The sequence below is a fragment of the Cnephaeus nilssonii genome (assembly GCF_951640355.1).
Source record: "Cnephaeus nilssonii genome assembly, chromosome: 6".
Lineage (NCBI taxonomy): Eukaryota > Metazoa > Chordata > Mammalia > Chiroptera > Vespertilionidae > Cnephaeus > Cnephaeus nilssonii.
In genome coordinates, this window is record NC_137077.1 from 3,571,312 (window position 1) to 3,588,612 (window position 17,301).

The following is a 17,301-nucleotide window of genomic DNA, read 5'->3' on the forward strand; positions in this document are numbered from 1 at the left end:
ACACGCATTTGGATACAAGGGATTGACTTCCGTTCTCAGGCCAGTCCATTTCTCAAATTCCAGGAGGGGCTAGCCAGCGGAATAGCATCATTATTTTGAGACTCCTTAGTTCAGTAACCAGTCTAATAACATGAAAGCAAATAAAGTGTTCTTCTCATCCCTCCCCTCCATAATGGAAAATATTTTAAAATTGCTTTTTTTTATTTGAGAGTAATAACACAGTCCTTTATTTTTACCCAGTTGAATTGGAGGGGGGGCTCATTTAATAATGAGGTTTTTACTATATTGAATTTGTTTTTACCCAGATTGTTTCTTTTCATACTAGCATAGACTTCTGCCTCACTCTTTAGACCATTTCTCTGCATATTTTCATTTTCAGAAATGGATAGGATAAGAAATAAAAGGAGATGAAATTCAAACCAGTCAGTTTCATCTGGACAGCTGGATTATCATAGCCACTCCATCACCTACCTAGACTTGATTTATTTGTACTGGGAGGACGCATATCTCACTTTCTTTTTTTTTTTTCTCTTCCATTTCCAGGAGGGCTGTTGGCCCGCCACTGTGCTGTTGAACAGTATGCAGTCCTTTCGGGAGCAAAGCAGTTACCACGGAAACCAGCAGAGCTACCCACAGGAGGTACACGGCTCCTCCCGGCTAGAAGAGTTCAGCCCTCGCCAGGCCCAGATGTTCCAGAATTTTGGGGGCGCAGGTGGTGGTGGTGGCAGCAGTGGCGGCAGCAGTGGTGGTGGGCGGCGAGGGACAGCAGCGGCTGCAGCAGCGATGGCTAGCGAGACCTCTGGCCATCAAGGCTACCAGGGTTTCAGGAAAGAGGCTGGAGACTTCTACTACATGGCAGGCAACAAAGACCCCGTGGCGGCAGGCACCCCGCAGCCTCCTCAGCGAAGGCCTTCTGGGCCTGTGCAGAGCTATGGACCCCCCCAGGGGAGCAGCTTTGGCAATCAGTATGGGAGTGAGGGTCATGTGGGCCAGTTTCAAGCACAGCACTCTGGCCTTGGTGGTGTGTCTCATTATCAGCAGGACTACACGGGGCCTTTCTCTCCTGGGAGTGCTCAGTACCAGCAGCAGGCATCCAGCCAGCAGCAGCAGCAGCAAGTCCAGCAGCTGAGACAACAGCTTTACCAGTCCCATCAGCCTCTGCCACAAGCCACTGGCCAGCCAGCGTCAGGCTCATCCCATCTGCAGCCGATGCAGAGGCCCTCAACTCTGCCATCCTCTGCCGCTGGTTACCAGTTACGAGTGGGTCAGTTTGGCCAGCACTACCAGTCTTCTGCTGCCTCCTCCTCCTCCTCCTCCTCCTTCCCGTCACCACAGCGTTTCAGCCAGTCTGGGCAGAGCTATGACAGCACTTACAGTGTGAATGCTGGATCCCAGTATGAAGGGCATAATGTGGGTTCTAACGCACAGGCTTATGGATCACAATCAAATTACAGCTATCAGCCTCAATCTATGAAAAATTTTGAACAAGCAAAGATTCCACAAGGAACCCAGCAGGGGCAGCAGCAGCCACAGCAGCAGCAGCCACAGCAGCAGCCTCAGCAGCAGCAGCCTCAGCAGCAGCAGCAGCAGCAGCAGCACGCTCCGCAGCACGTGATGCAGTACTCCAACGCTGCCACCAAGCTGCCCTTGCAGAGCCAGGTGGGGCAGTACAACCAGCCCGAGGTTCCTGTGAGATCCCCCATGCAGTTCCACCAGAACTTCAGCCCCATTTCTAACCCTTCCCCAGCTGCCTCTGTGGTTCAGTCTCCAAGCTGTAGCTCTACCCCATCTCCTCTTATGCAGAGCGGGGAGAATCTCCAGTGCGGGCAAGGCAGTGTGCCCATGGGTTCTAGAAACAGAATCCTACAGTTAATGCCTCAGCTCAGCCCAACCCCATCGATGATGCCCAGTCCTAATTCTCATGCTGCCGGCTTCAAAGGGTTTGGACTAGAAGGAGTGCCAGAAAAGCGCCTGACGGACCCTGGGTTGAGTAGTTTGAGTGCCCTGAGTACTCAAGTGGCCAATCTTCCTAATACTGTCCAGCACATGCTACTTTCTGATGCCCTGACACCTCAGAAGAAGACCTCCAAGAGGCCCTCCTCCTCTTCCAAGAAAGCAGACAGCTGCACAAACTCTGAAGGCTCCTCCCAGCCTGAAGAACAGCTCAAGTCCCCCATGGCAGAGTCACTGGACGGAGGCTGCTCCAGCAGTTCTGAGGATCAAGGCGAGAGAGTCAGGCAGCTGAGTGGCCAGAGCACTAGCTCTGACACCACCTATAAGGGTGGAGCCTCAGAGAAAGCCGGCTCCTCCCCAGCACAAGGCGCTCAGAATGAAGCCCCCAGACCCAGTGCCAGTCCTGCAGCCAGAGAAGAGGCGGCCTCGCCAGGTGCTAAGGATACGCCATCATCATCCGAGGGCAACCCAAAAGTCAATGAGAAGACCATTGGGGTGATTGTCTCCCGGGAAGCCATGGCAACTCGGGCAGAAAAGCCTGGTGGACCAGATAAAGGCTCTCAAGAGGAGGATCCCACAGCCACTCAAAGGCCCCCCAGCACGGGTGGGCCCAAGGAAATCAGTCATGCATCAGTTCCACAGCCAGAGCCTCCAGGAGGAGGGGGCAAAGGAAACAAGAGTGGCGATAACCCCAACCACAATGGAGAGGGCAATGGCCAGAGCGGGCACCCCACAGTAGGTCCTGGCTTCATAGGCAGAACTGAGCCTAGCAAATCTCCCGGCAGCCTGCGCTATAGTTACAAAGACAGCTTTGGGGCAGCCATGCCAAGAAGTGTCGGTGGCTTTCCTCAGTACCCTACGGGACAAGAGAAGGGGGATTTCACTGGCCATGGGGAGCGGAAGGGTAGAAATGAGAAGTTCCCCAGCCTCCTGCAGGAAGTGCTGCAGGGTTACCACCACCACCCTGACAGGAGATACTCTAGGAGTACTCAGGAGCATCAGGGCATGGCTGGTGGTCTAGAAGGAACCACGAGGCCTAATGTCTTAATTAGTCAAACCAATGAATTAGCTAGCAGGGGCCTTTTGAACAAAAGCATTGGGTCCCTATTAGAAAACCCCCACTGGGGCCCCTGGGAGAGGAAATCAGGCAGCTCAGCTCCGGAAATGAAACAGATCAATTTGGCTGACTATCCAATTCCCAGAAAGTTTGAAATAGAGCCTCAGTCATCAGCCCATGAGCCCGGGGGTTCCCTCTCCGAAAGAAGATCAGTGATCTGTGACATTTCTCCACTAAGACAGATTGTCAGGGACCCGGGGGCTCACTCGCTGGGACACATGGGTGCTGACACCAGACTTGGGAGGAATGAACGTCTCAATCCAAGTTTAAGTCAGTCGGTCATTCTTCCAGGTGGCTTGGTGTCCATGGAAACAAAACTAAAATCCCAGAGCGGGCAGATAAAAGAGGAAGACTTTGAGCAATCCAAATCCCAAGCTAGTTTCAACAACAAGAAATCTGGAGACCACTGCCATCCTGCTAGCATCAAGCACGAGTCTTACCGAGGCAATGCCAGCCCCGGAGCCGCCACCCATGACTCCATCTCAGACTATGGCCCTCAAGACAGCAGACCCACGGCCATGCGGCGGGTCACTGGCAGAGTGGGTGGTCGGGAGGGCATGAGGGGTCGGCCCCCTTCTCAGTATCATGACTTTGCAGAAAAACTGAAGATGTCTCCCGGGAGGAGCCGGGGCCCAGGGGGAGACCCTCATCACATGAACCCACATATGACCTTTTCAGAGAGGGCCAACCGGAGTTCGTTACATGCTCCCTTTTCTCCCAACTCGGAAAGCCTGGCCTCTGCGTATCACACAAACACGCGGGCTCATGCTTATGGGGATCCCAATGCAGGTTTGAATTCGCAGCTCCATTACAAGAGGCAGATGTACCAACAGCAACAAGAGGAATATAAGGACTGGAGCAGCAGCTCTGCTCAGGGAGTGATCGCTGCGGCCCAGCACAGGCAGGAGGGGGCCCGGAAGAGCCCAAGGCAGCAGCAGTTCCTGGACAGAGTGCGAAGCCCTCTGAAAAATGACAAAGATGGTATGATGTATGGCCCACCGATGGGGACTTACCATGACCCCAGCGGTCAGGACAGTGGGCGCTGCCTCATGTCTAGTGATGGTCTGTCGAACAAAGGCATCGAATTGAAGCATGGCTCCCAGAAGTTCCAGCAAGAATCTTGCTGGGATCTTTCTCGGCAGACCTCTCCAGCCAAAAGCAGCTGCCCTCCAGGAATGTCCAATCAAAAAAGATATGGACCACCCCATGAGACCGATGGGCATGGACTGGCTGAGTCTACACAGTCATCCAAACCTAGCAATGTTATGCTGAGGCTTCCGGGGCAAGAGGATCATTCTTCTCAAAACCCCCTAATCATGAGGAGGCGTGTCCGTTCTTTTATCTCTCCCATTCCCAGTAAGAGACAGTCACAAGACGCGAAAAACAGCAACACTGAAGATAGAGGACGCCTCCTTCACCCATCAAAAGAAGGCGCTGATAAAGCGTTCAATTCCTATGCCCATCTTTCTCACAGCCAGGACTTCAAGTCCATCCCCAAGAGAGAATCCACCAAGGACCTCACAAGTTCAGACAATAGAAACTGCCCTCCTGTTACCCTCACAAGTCCTGCTAAGACCAAAATACTGCCCCCACGCAAAGGACGGGGACTGAAATTGGAAGCTATAGTTCAGAAGATCACTTCCCCAAATATTAGGAGGAGTGCGTCCTCAAACAGTGCAGAGGCTGGGGGAGACACGGTCACTTTGGACGACATACTGTCCTTGAAGAGTGGCCCCCCTGAAGGTGGGAGTGTTGCTGCTCAGGATGCCGAGATGGAGAAGAGAAAAGGTGAGGTGGTATCTGACCTAGTCTGTCCCACAAACAAGGAGCTGAACATAGAAAAGCCTCTGGCAAGGTCTTCAGAGGAGTGGCGTGGCAGTGGGGACGACAAAATGAAGGCTGAGACACACCCAGACACCGGCACTGCTGGAAAGGAACCCCCTGGTGCCATGACATCCGCAACCTCACAGAAACCTGGGAGTAACCAAGGGAGACCAGATGGTTCCCTGGGTGGGGCAGCGCCTTTAATCTTTCCTGACTCCAAGAATGTACCTGCAGCAGGTGGACTGGCCCCTGAGGCAAATCCGAAGGCTGAAGAGAAGGAGACCGATGCAGTGACGATTTCCCCCAAACCAGAGGGTTTCCCCCCAAAGGGGTATTTCCCTTCAGGAAAGAAGAAGGGGAGACCCATTGGTAGTGTGAATAAGCAAAAGAAACAGCAGCAGCCGCCACCTCCACCCCCTCAGCCCCCCCAGATACCAGAAGGTTCTGCAGATGGAGAGCCAAAGCCAAAAAAGCAGAGGCAAAGGAGGGAGAGAAGGAAGCCTGGGGCACAGCCAAGGAAGCGGAAAACCAAACAAGCAGTTCCCATCGTAGAACCCCAAGAACCTGAGATCAAACTGAAGTATGCCACCCAGCCACTGGATAAAAGTGATGCCAAGAACAAGTCTTTTTTCCCTTATATTCACGTAGTAAATAAGTGTGAACTTGGAGCCGTTTGTACAATCATCAATGCTGAAGAAGAAGAACAGACCAAATTGGTGAGGGGTCGGAAGGGGCAGAGGTCTCTGACCCCGCCCCCCAGCAGCACTGAGAGCAAGGCGCTCCCAGCCTCGTCCTTCATGCTGCAGGGACCTGTGGTGACCGAGTCTTCTGTGATGGGCCACCTGGTTTGCTGTCTGTGCGGCAAGTGGGCCAGTTACCGGAACATGGGTGACCTCTTTGGACCCTTTTATCCCCAAGATTATGCAGCCACTCTCCCGAAAAACCCACCTCCTAAGAGGGCCACGGAAATGCAGAGCAAAGTTAAGGTACGGCACAAAAGCGCTTCCAACGGCTCCAAGACGGACACTGAGGAGGAGGAGGAGCAGCAGCAGCAGAAGGAGCAGAGGAGCCTGGCCACCCACCCCAGGTTTAAGCGGCGGCACCGCTCGGAAGACTGTGGTGGAGGCCCTCGGTCCCTGGCCCGGGGGCTTCCCTGTAAAAAAGCAACCACAGAGGGCGGCAGCGAGAAGACTGTTTTGGACTCAAAGCCCTCTGTGCCCACCACTTCAGAAGGTGGCCCCGAGCTGGAGTTACAAATCCCTGAACTACCTCTTGACAGCAATGAATTTTGGGTCCATGAGGGTTGCATTCTCTGGGCCAATGGAATCTACCTGGTCTGCGGCAGGCTCTATGGCCTGCAAGAAGCGCTGGAAATCGCCAGAGAGATGGTGAGTACGAGAAATCCTTACCAGCTTGCTCTTTATCTTCTTTTTGGTTCTATTTCTTCCACCTTTACCTATGGCAGCCTTACTGTTTTATTCTTAATATCATGTTGTAATTCCTCCAGATTAAAGCCACTAGGCCCAAATGATGGGCAGAAATTTGGAAGATTTATTTAACTTTTAATTTTATCAATAATAGGTGTTTATAGGTTACAAAGTCAAGCTAGTGCAATACAGCTTACTAAAATAGACGTCCTCCACCCCTCCTCAGATCGACTTCTGATTCATTCCTCTGCTAGTTTCCTGTTTCTAAACAATAAGCTTCTGCTATTTGTGTTATTTACTGATCCATTTTTCCCATTTTTCAACATCTGACTAATACTTATGAAATATGCTATGGCTATATTTCCTTTTTCCTAAAACTTCTCATATCTCTAAAATTATTAATTCATGTTATTATTTGCTTTTTAGTTTTTTGGACCACATCTCTCTAATTCAGACTTTGCCATTGAAATGTTTATTCTTTAGGTCTGTTTCATAACTGTTACGCTAGGGTGTTCGTCACCATCATTTGTTTCTTCCCCCTAGTCAATGCTCTTTCTTGAATCCTGTATTTTTGCCTTTCTTAGTCTGGACTTTTACTTAATGGAGTATATCATCCTTTAGCAATTTCCTGAGGAAGGGTACATGGGAGGACATACGTTGCGATTTTGCCTACTGAAAAGGTTATTATTCAGTCATGTTTAATTGAAGATTGGATGGGTATAGAATTCTAGATTAGAAATCATTTTCTCTCACTGTCTTGGTGTCATGACTCCTGGCTTGTCCAGTAGCTTCTAGGGTTGCAGTTGAGCGGACTAGAGGGGTGTTTTTTATTTGTTCGTTTTTGGCTTTGTTTTTTATTGGTTGATTGGTTTTACAGAGAGAGAAAGGGAAGGAGAAAGAGAAACATCAATTTGTTGTTCCACTTATTTATGCATTCATTGATTGATTCTTGCATATGCCCTGACTGGGATTGAACCCTGTCCCAAGTAGATCCTGGGAAAGGATCTGGGGTGTTTATCTAAGGCGTCCCTTGAGATAAACTTTAACCGTGCAGGTGTTGGGACATTCAAGTAGTTGCTAGCGAACCAAGGGCAGGCCTAGGACCGAAAAGACCAGAAGCTTTAATTTCAGTTTTAAGCGTACGCAAAATGATTCCATTCACTGCCGGAGGAATTACACCACATGAAACATATGCAGTTGCAAATCACACAGCACTTTATTACTCACAAAAGTTCCTGATGCTGCGGGTACAGGCTCGAGGGGATCCTGGTGGTGCTGTCCTCTGGGGTCTGGCAGCTGGGCTGGTGCGGTCCGGATGCAGGGGGCCGGCATTCCTCACCCGAGAGCTCAGTCGCGTCTCTATTGATCGGGAGGTACTAGCCGTTCTCTGTTGTCTGGCAGGGAGAGGAGCGTGGAGCGGCGTCGCTTGCCGGACTGACAAAAGGACGTGCCTTTGTGGTGGCCTCGGCAGGCGAGCACTGTTGGCTGGCCAGGACCCATTTTTAAAGCCTGTTTCCTACTCGTAGCAGTTCAGGTGGCTATCAGTGAATGACGTCAATGCACACATGTTCATCTCAAACAGGGCGAGGGGCTACATGTGGTTATCTAGGGGGAGCACATCACTCACACTTATGGTTATCTTAGCAAGTCACTCTGAGTCAGTAATTGAAGTTCAAATCCTTGTCTCTGGGGGTACACACGCTTCAGGGCAGTGGGGAATATGTCCTTAATATCACACTTTAAGTTTCAAGAAAGTTAACTCAAACCTTTTAAAACCTTTTTAGACATTTTTAGACATTTTTAAAACATTTCTATATATTACTATAACAAACCCGAAACCTTGGCATATCGGGACAGCACTCTAACAACTGAACTACCCAGCCAGGCCCTGGAATTCTGATTTTCATTTGTTATATGTGTGTTCTATCTTCTTCCCAGGAAGGTTTGAGGATCTTCTCATGTTCCCTTGGGGTCTGACATCTCAGAATGATAGGCATTGAGGTCAGTCTTTATTCATTGTGCTGGCTACTCTGTGAGGTTTAGCCACCTGTAAACTCATGCCTTTCAGTTTGGGAAGTTTGTCATGTGTTATTTCTTGCATGATTTCTTTCCCTCTGTCTTCTCTGTTCTCTCTTTCTGGAATTCCTGTTCATTAGGTGTATTGTACCTTCTGGGTTGATCCTCTGGCTTTATCTTTTCTTTCCTGTTCTGTGTTCTCTCTCTCTGTCTTTTTGTTCTAATTTCTCCATGTTTTCTTCAACTTTTATCATCTAACCTTTTATTTATCTTAATTTCTGATATCTTGGAGAGCTTTCTCTTCTCTGAATATCCCTCTAAAGAGACAGTTACCTGGTTGAATTGGGCTGAGTTAGGGATCCAGCTCCTCTTACAAACTCGGAGTTAATGTTCTGGTTGCCAGCCCCATCTTACACCACCCACTTTGAGACACTGCCTTCTCAGGATCTGTGTCACAAGGGGTTGGCTTTCTAGGGACCCCTATTCTCTCTGCTTCCTTTCTATCTGCTGAATCACTTATTCTGTGTCTATTCTATTTCCAGCTTCCAGAATTGGGACATCTTTTTTCTTTTTTCACATCTTTATTGTTAAAAGTATTACATGTGTCCCCCTTTTCCCCCCATTGATCCCTCCAGCCCACCCCCACCCCAGGCCTTCACCACCCCACTGTCTGGGTCCATGGTTATGCATCTATGCATACAAGGTCTTTGGTTGATTACCTCCCACCCACCCACCCCTCCCCCGTCTTCCCTCTGAGATTCCACACTCTGTTCCATGCTTCCATGTCTCTGGATCCACTCCATTCATCAGTTTATTTTGTTAATTAGATTCCACTTATGAGTGAGATCATGTGATACTTGTCTTTCTCTGAGTTATTTTACTTAGCATGATACTCCACAGAATTTGGACATCTCTTGTGTGTTATTTGTTTCCTCTCCCATTCTTCATGTCCTCATGAATTTGTCTTATAAGTTTATCCCTTGATTTCTGTGGGAGGGAAAATAATGTGTAAATGTATGGTTTGAACTACAATATTTAATCAGGTGAGAGATTTTTTGTATTAATTTATATTTAAAACTTATAATGGACAGTTATACAAATGACTTTCAATCATAATGAGGATTTTATCAGCCAGAATTATAGTATTCTTGGACACTTTTTACTGTCCTCTCCACCCCTTGATCATTGAATTATCCCCAGAATTTATAACAGTGTCTGATAAAAAGGAAGTACTCAAGCTATAGTTAAAATGTAATTAATGTGAAATTTATTTATTGTTTAAATTCGAACATCGTAATTGTAACACAAGGGGCTTGTCTTTCCCACACGTTCTTTCTTCTGTTTCCTTCCCTGTCTCCATCGTCGATGTCACTCCCAAACCCCAAGTTTGAAATAGATTTACTTCTTAGACACAGCAACATTTTAAAACGCAAAAGTCTTAAAGTAATGCAACATTAAGACGCTAACGTACAAAATTCTTCAAAATAGTCAAGTCTAAGCACTCAATAATCCATTAATCATCATGGCCTGCTTGCCAACTTTCCTCTAGAAAGTTAAAATATTCGGTGGGTTGGTTTGTTTTTTTTTATTTATTACTTTTTGGTGTGTGTCCTGTCCATCCATCAGTATTTTCTTCATTACAACATAAGTTATTACTAACATCTCTTAGAGTAATGTTTACATATAAATTTTTGAACATTCTATAACAATAATGGGTAACCAGTAATCAGCAGGCTAAATCCTCCTGCCTAGCAAAGCCTTCGATCCTGTGTCTCAATCAAAGTCTAGTTTATAGAAAGTAGAAGGTACCCAACAATGATGTGACCACCCTAAATCACAATTCCCATCATCCCCAAAGGTTGGTGAACAGTGGAGCTTGCATTTTTAAATTCCTAATCAGGAATCGATGTCTTCAGGAAGTGACAATTTAGTCTATTACTTGTCAGGTTTGATCCCAAAATAAAATCTGGAATGTTATCATTGGAATATATCCACTGAATATGATAAATCGGCCTTTTTCTAACCCATCCCCCATAACCCGCATTGACTAACTGGTTAAAATAACATGAAGCATTTTGGGTACAGAACATTGAAAGTAATTTTTTTGTTTTTTAAAATATTAATTGCAGCCTCAACTGTTTCATACGCGCTTCAAATTAATCATGTGTTCTAAGGGATGAAAGTTGGAATGCTTTATTTAAAGGTAAAAGGTATAAAAATGGGTATTTCTGTCCCTACACTTCTATATAATAGAATCTCTAACACCTAGATGTTTTAGTTTTCTGATAGCTCCATCAGGGCTGCAAATTCTACCATCTCCTTTAATGAAAGGTTTCAGAACACAAACAGTTGAGCAATCTTTTTTATTTTTTTAATATATTTTATTAATTTTTTACAGAGAGGAAGGGAGAGGGATAGAGAGTTAGAAGCATCGATGAGAGAGAAACATCGATTAGCTGCCTCCTGCACATTCCTTACTGGGTATGTGCCTGCAACCAAGGTACATGCCCTTGACCGGAATCAAACCTGGGACCCTTGAGTCCGCAGGCTGATGCTCTATCCACTGAGCCAAACCTGTTAGGGCGAGCAATCTTTTTTTTAATAGATATAATTGATGTATGACATTATATTAGTTTCATGACCAATCTTAAATCTCATATTGCAACTTTAACCTTTTGCACTCTGATGTCGAGTGTGACTCGACACAGTTAGCATTAGAATAAAGGAATCGAGAGAAAAGCAAGTGAGTGCAAAGGGTTAAGCTTATTACTTCACTAGAGGCCCGGTGCACAGATTTGTGCACATTGAAAGGAAATTAATTAGAAGGTGGCTGGTGGGATGGGGTGGGATGGGCAAGACGGGCCAGACACGCCCTGTAGCCAACCTCCCATGGTCCCTCCCGGGCCGGCCTCACCTGGGGTGGTGCAGGGCTCGGAGGACATCTGCAGAGTGAGCGGGGTCCCTCCAGTATGTGGGGTCCCTCAGCCTGGCCTGCGGGGATCAGACCGGCAGTCTGACATCCCCCAAGAGGTCCTGGAGTGCAAGAGGGCACTTGGCAAAGTTGCTGTCGCTCAACAGCTCCTGTGTTGAGCATCTGCCCCCTGGTGGTCAGTGCACATCATACCTACTAGCCCGTCAGCCAGTTGCTTAGCCTTTTATATAGATAGATACTAGAGGCCCATTGCACGGGATTCGTGCACTGGTGGGGGGCATGGCCTGCAGGGATCAGCCATTGTGGGAGTGCCACTCATCCCAGTCAGCCAAGCGGCGGTAGATCCGCCCTCTAAGTGGCTGCTCCCTGGTCCGGCATCTTCTCTGGAGCTGGAGCACTCGCCTCTCCAGGGCACCCGGTCGAGGCCAGGCCCAGGGACAATAGCACTGAGAGGTGATGGAGTAGGCCTCAGTCCCACAGCGGCTATGAACCCGCCTCCCAGCCTCCGGGGTCAGCTCTGTGAGCCCAGGAGGAGGTGGCAGGGAGCAAGGAGTAGGAGCCTGGGGCGAGGAGGCGATGATCATAGCCCGGGTTCCTGCCCATCGGCCCCGGGGTTCGCAGCAGGAGCAGCCGCTCATCCCAGTCAGCTGAGCGGCGCTCCCACTGTGATAGTGTACTGACCACCAGGGGGGAACTCCTGCATTGAACATCTGCACCCTGGTGGTCAGTGCACGTCATAGCGTCTGGTCAACCTGTCGTTCTGGTCATTCCACCATTTGGTTGCTGGGCTTTTATTATATAGGAGGATTGTACCTACTCACTTTGCCAGTACCCTTTAAAAATATTAAACTTTCTCTTTCCTTAAGTCTATTCTATTTATTTTACTTCCCTCGTTTAGAATAGAATGCTAGCTTTTATGCTGAATTTAATTTTTCAGAAGACTAGCACATCTGTTTTATTCTCCCAAGCCACCCAGTGAGATAGGAAGGGAGAACATATCATTCCATTCCCCTTAGAATAAAGGAAGACGCGACTTCAGTGACACACGCTCAGACTTAGTGATGTGTTGATTTTAAAAATGGTTTAAAAAGGTATGCTTCTTGGCTCTTAGAGCTGATGTTCCACTATGACTACAAGATTCTTTTCTGTTATGCTTAGCTTTTATTCTAGTGTACTCAAGAACAGATTAAAATTACACTAACTTGCCCTGACCTGGTTGGCTCAGTGGATAGAGCGTCAGCCTGCGGACTGAAGGGTCCCAGGTTCGATTCCGGTCAAGGGCATGTACCTTGGTTGCGGGCATATACCCAGTAGGGAGTGTGCAAGAGGCAGCTGAATCGATGTTTCTCTCTCATCGATGTTTCTAACTCTCTATCCCTCTCTCTTCCTCTCTGTAAAAAAATCAATAAAATATATTTAAAAATAAAAAAATAATAATAAAATTACACTAACTTGCCTTCTTTTATTTAATTTGATTGATGATGTTTCAATTTATCAAGGTCATTTGAGTCTGGTTTTTATCTTAGATTTTAGCAGATATATCCAGTTTTGGTCTGTTTAATAAGCATGCTCTCAATCCTATTATGTTGAGATAAGGCCACATATATTTTATTAGAGATCCATTTTGGCCTATGTATTTAACAGGTGTTTTGACAAGCATGATATAACAAAATAATACGGAGTACTCATGGGACAGTAGCTCCTCTTCCTGTAAGTGTGACACTATGCTGAAAATTAGAACATTCTCGTACAGACAGCCTTCACTCCTTCCTTTTCAGAGTGTAGGACTTAATCCATTCATTTCTGTGCAGGCCTCTTTGGTTTTGTCTAACTTTGACCTCTGCTTACTTATCTTGGTGTAATTATATGTGTGAATCTACAGTGACCTCTGGCATGGATGGTGTGACAGTTAGTTGCTTCTAAAAGGCATACATGTGATTTGGTATGTAAGAATCACCTTCGACACATTTAGGAATGCGAGGCCTTGAGGATTGTGGCATCAGACAGGGACCTGGTAACCATGGATCTCTGGGGTGTCCATTGACGGCACAGCCCAGCTTTGCCTGTACTTGTTCCGGTCCCTCCTCCCCCACCAGGCTGACAACACCATGCAGAATTTTTCATCTTCTTTTACCCCACAGTATATATTAAAGAACTGGCTTTAGTTTTTAAAAAAATTGGGGTCAGTATATTAAAAATAATATTTAAAGTCTATTTTTAATACAAGTTTAAATAATGGAAAAAAAGTTATCTCCCCCAAGCCTAGTATCCTCCTTGATTTACTTCACATTGTGACAAAAACATTATTTGACAAGCATCAAAGTATTAATACATTGATTACATTATTAAAATGTGACCACATGTTAAAACAAACAAAAAAAAAGGTCAGTTCCCCTTTCTGGTTATCTGTAAAGTAAAGGATTTATCCTAGATGCTCCGTGAATCCCCTCCATGTTGTGCTCAAGTTAGAAGCCTAGCAAGGATGCTGCTACCAGCCCAGGTCCTGTTCTTCACTCGTGTCCCTCTCCCCTCCCCCCTCCCACACAGATGCTCCACAGTGACCTCTGCTGGACTCCCTCTCCTCTCGCCCTCCCTCTCACATTCCCACACTCCCCCCTCACCTGCCCTTCTCTGGCAGCCACTTGGTCTTTGTTATCAAAGCTCACACTTCTGTCACAGCCTGTCTGCATTACACGTCAAGGCACCCAGGCCTGCTCACCTCTGTTCCCATGACTGTGAGCTATAGCAGAAAGTTGTGTAATTAATCTTGTACCTCTTGCTCTCAACAGTTATCTTTTCTTTTTTAATACTACACGATGACGGTGAGACCACACTCAGAATTTGGCTTTTCTAAATTCTAAGGAATCTCATGTGAAATTTGCAGTTTTGAATTTTATTGCTTATATTGCCTTCAGAATAAATTGTGACAAATTGTAAGACTCTAAATTTTTCTACAATGTTTATTTCTTTTAGGTGTAGAGAGATCATTCCTGTGATGTAAGCTAGTTATTGCTAATATGTTAAAAGAGCCAACAAGGCCTCCCTAGTCAGTTTTGCTCAGTGGTTAGAGCATCAGCCCTCAGTCTGAAGGGTCACGGGTTCAATTCATGTCAAGGGCACATACCTTGGTTGTAGGCTCGATCCCCAGCAGCAGAGGATGGCAGAGTCCTTGCTAGAAAACCACTAAAAATCTGAATTTGGTGCCTTGGCCTGTGTCATTCAGTGGTTAGAGCGTCAGCCCATGCACCTTAAGGGTCAAGGTTCGATTCCCAGTCAGGGGCGTGTACCTGGGTTGCAGGTTCGATTCCCAGCCCTGGTTGGGGTGAGTACGGGAGGCAACCAATCGATGTTTCTCTCTCTTGCTCGCACTCTCTTCTCTTTTTCTCCCTCTCCCACATTTTGCTACAACCTCAATGGCATTGGATGGTCTTAAGTATGTAATTCTTTTTAATTTAATTTCTTGTGTTGGTGATATTGCTATTGTTTCCTATTTTAATGTTTTATGGCCATTGATCATTAATTTGGAATTTTAACATTTTTCCTCAATTTGTTGTCATTTTTCTGTGCATAGTTTTCCTAGTCTGAATAACTTCAATTGTCTGGAACATTCAGATGTGTGGAAGTCCTTTCTTCAGGAGTGCCCCCTAAATGAGGCATTAGGAGAGCTCTTAGATAAAGCCTTCTCACCTATAAATAGGATGATGATAGAGGACTGTTAAGAGTAAAATTAGAGATCAGGTAACTTGGTGGGTACTAAATTGTTCCTAGAGGCTTTTGAGTTGAGGTCACTTTAAAGGAACTAAGTACTGCGGGCTGGTGCCTGTTCTACAAGGTGTTCTCACATGGCATTTTAGTAAAGTTGTGTCCAGTCACTGAGCACATTGGGGAAAATGAAACTGCAGAGAAAAGCCAACCCCACGTGACCCTGTTCTGTTAGCCAGGAAAGTGGAGTGGTTTGGCTGCATGCGCTCTGAGCGGACACTGGATTTGAACTGTTGGCAGCACACTGTTGTCAAGTCATGTGCGGTGGGAGAATGGGACTGAAGAACTGCCACAGAACAGATGCGTAAGACCAAGGGCAACAAAAGAAAAGACTTCTGCCTGAAACTATAAAGTAGCATATAGAAAAGACTTCACTCAGTCTCATTACCAACACATTTTACATCTGTCTTTCACACGGTGCCTTAGTGCTTGTCCTGGTAGTTCTCTGTAAGGCACAGTCTGCCCGGGACCATCGCCGCGGGTCTGCCTTCATTACAGAGGGCATCTGTCTGCACAGGGTTTGGTTGGTGGTGTATTTCAGTGTGTGCCTCTTGAGAAAAATGTGAGATTCAGGGTCCTGACACTGGTGATGGTTGTTCTAGACTGACCATCTAGAGGACAGCCTCCACTTTGACTCAGAAGAGCGAGAGGAACAGCTCTGTATGAGAACATGACCTAAGTACTCAAAACACAAGTTCCAGATCTGTCCAGCTGCCCACTGGCCTCACTCAAAACCAGAGTCCCCCACCTGGTTCCATGTCCTCTGCCCAACCAAAGACCTTGGCGCCATCTTGGACTCCTCTCCTTTCCGTTTCTCCCATCCAGGCAGTCACTATATCCTGTTTTATTTTTATGTAACTCAAATCCCTTTTATCTTCATTGTCACCCTCTCTCATCCCAGTAGCATCTTACCTAGTAATTGGTCTCCACACCCTTTAGTTTGAACACTCCCAATCCATCCTCTACTTTGAAGTGATCTTTCTAAAAACCCCAGTATGGCCATGCCAATGCTGGCTTACACCGTGGTTTACTGGCACCTGTCCTCATTCATTCAGCCGTTCTGGTTGGCATCTGTTAGGTGTCAGGAACAAATCACCAGGTCACCTTAGATTGGGAATCCAGGTAAAGTTCGCTGAGGCGCTAAGATGGGAATAATGAGCCAGCCTTTGAGACTAGAGAGCATTTTATTTTTATTTAGTTAGTTAGTTACCTTTTTTTTCTATTACAGTTGACAAGAGCACATTTTAATTTTCTTTTTTAATCATCACCCTAGAATATGTTCTTATTGATTTTGAGAGAGAGAAATATCGATGTGAGAGAGAAACATTGATTGGTTGCCTCCCGTACGTGCCCCGACTGGGAATGGAACCTGAAACCTAGATATGTGCCCCGCAGGTATCCAATATGCAGCCTTTTGGTGTATGGGCAACACTCCAGCTAACTGAGCCCCCGGGTCAGCGTGACAAGAGTGAATTTTTAGACAGAGAGGGTACAGGGCGGTAGGAGGATCAGAAACAAAGCCAGTGTGAGGAGACAGTATCCAATGAGGGAGAGGGTAACGCGGCTGGAGAGGCTGATGCCCGGGGCCTGTGGGGGCAGGAGTGGAAACGGTTCTGGGTGAATGTGCCATTTCTTCAAATAGGAAGGCCTGCAGGAGGAGCAGGTTTGTTGGGGAAGTCAGGAGGTGTGTTATGTTCACGTTAAGTCTAAGGAGAGAAGTATGACCATTTCAGAATTAAGGAATTTCTGATAGTTTCTTTTTTTTTTTTTTTGGCTGGGTACAGTGAACTTTATTGATGGTGCACGACAAAGTAGGGCTCCGTACGCCCCTCCCCTTCTTCAGGGGCCTGGGATGGAAACGGCGGTTAGATCGGCACCGGGTGAGTGCTGTGTGCGCTCCCAGAGGCTGTGCTAACCTGACCAAGGGGTCAGGTGAGTCAGGAATGCTCATGGAGCTAATAACGACTCCACTATCAGGTTGTTCTAAGGGAAAATGGGACATGTCATGACAGTCGGTTGACATTTAAAAATTGGAGGTGGGGGAGGTAAGTATTGAATTTAGTCAAGATTTCGAATCCTGGTCCTGTTACTTCCAAGTTTCCATTTTCTTTGGCTGTTGAAGTGAGGATTGGCCTCTTCCTGAGTATTTTCCTACTCTGGGATTAAGTTTCTAAAACAGAAACGAAGAAAAAAAAAGTCCTTATCCATGAAGATGGATTGAGCCAATAGTTCTTAAACTTTCTTGGGGATAAAAAACGCCTGGGCTGCTG

The 17,301-nt window shown here is 46.8% G+C and overlaps 1 protein-coding gene across 1 annotated transcript in view; it reads left to right on the top strand.

Annotated features, from left to right (window-relative positions):
* Positions 1-17,301, top strand: part of TCF20 (transcription factor 20) — an 84,445-nt gene that overhangs the window by 40,242 nt on the left and 26,902 nt on the right. The window contains exon 2 of the mRNA XM_079773562.1: positions 544-6,282. Within this exon, the coding sequence (XP_079629688.1) occupies positions 580-6,282 (5,703 nt within the window). The 5' untranslated portion in view covers positions 544-579. The remainder of the gene's footprint in view (positions 1-543; positions 6,283-17,301) is intronic.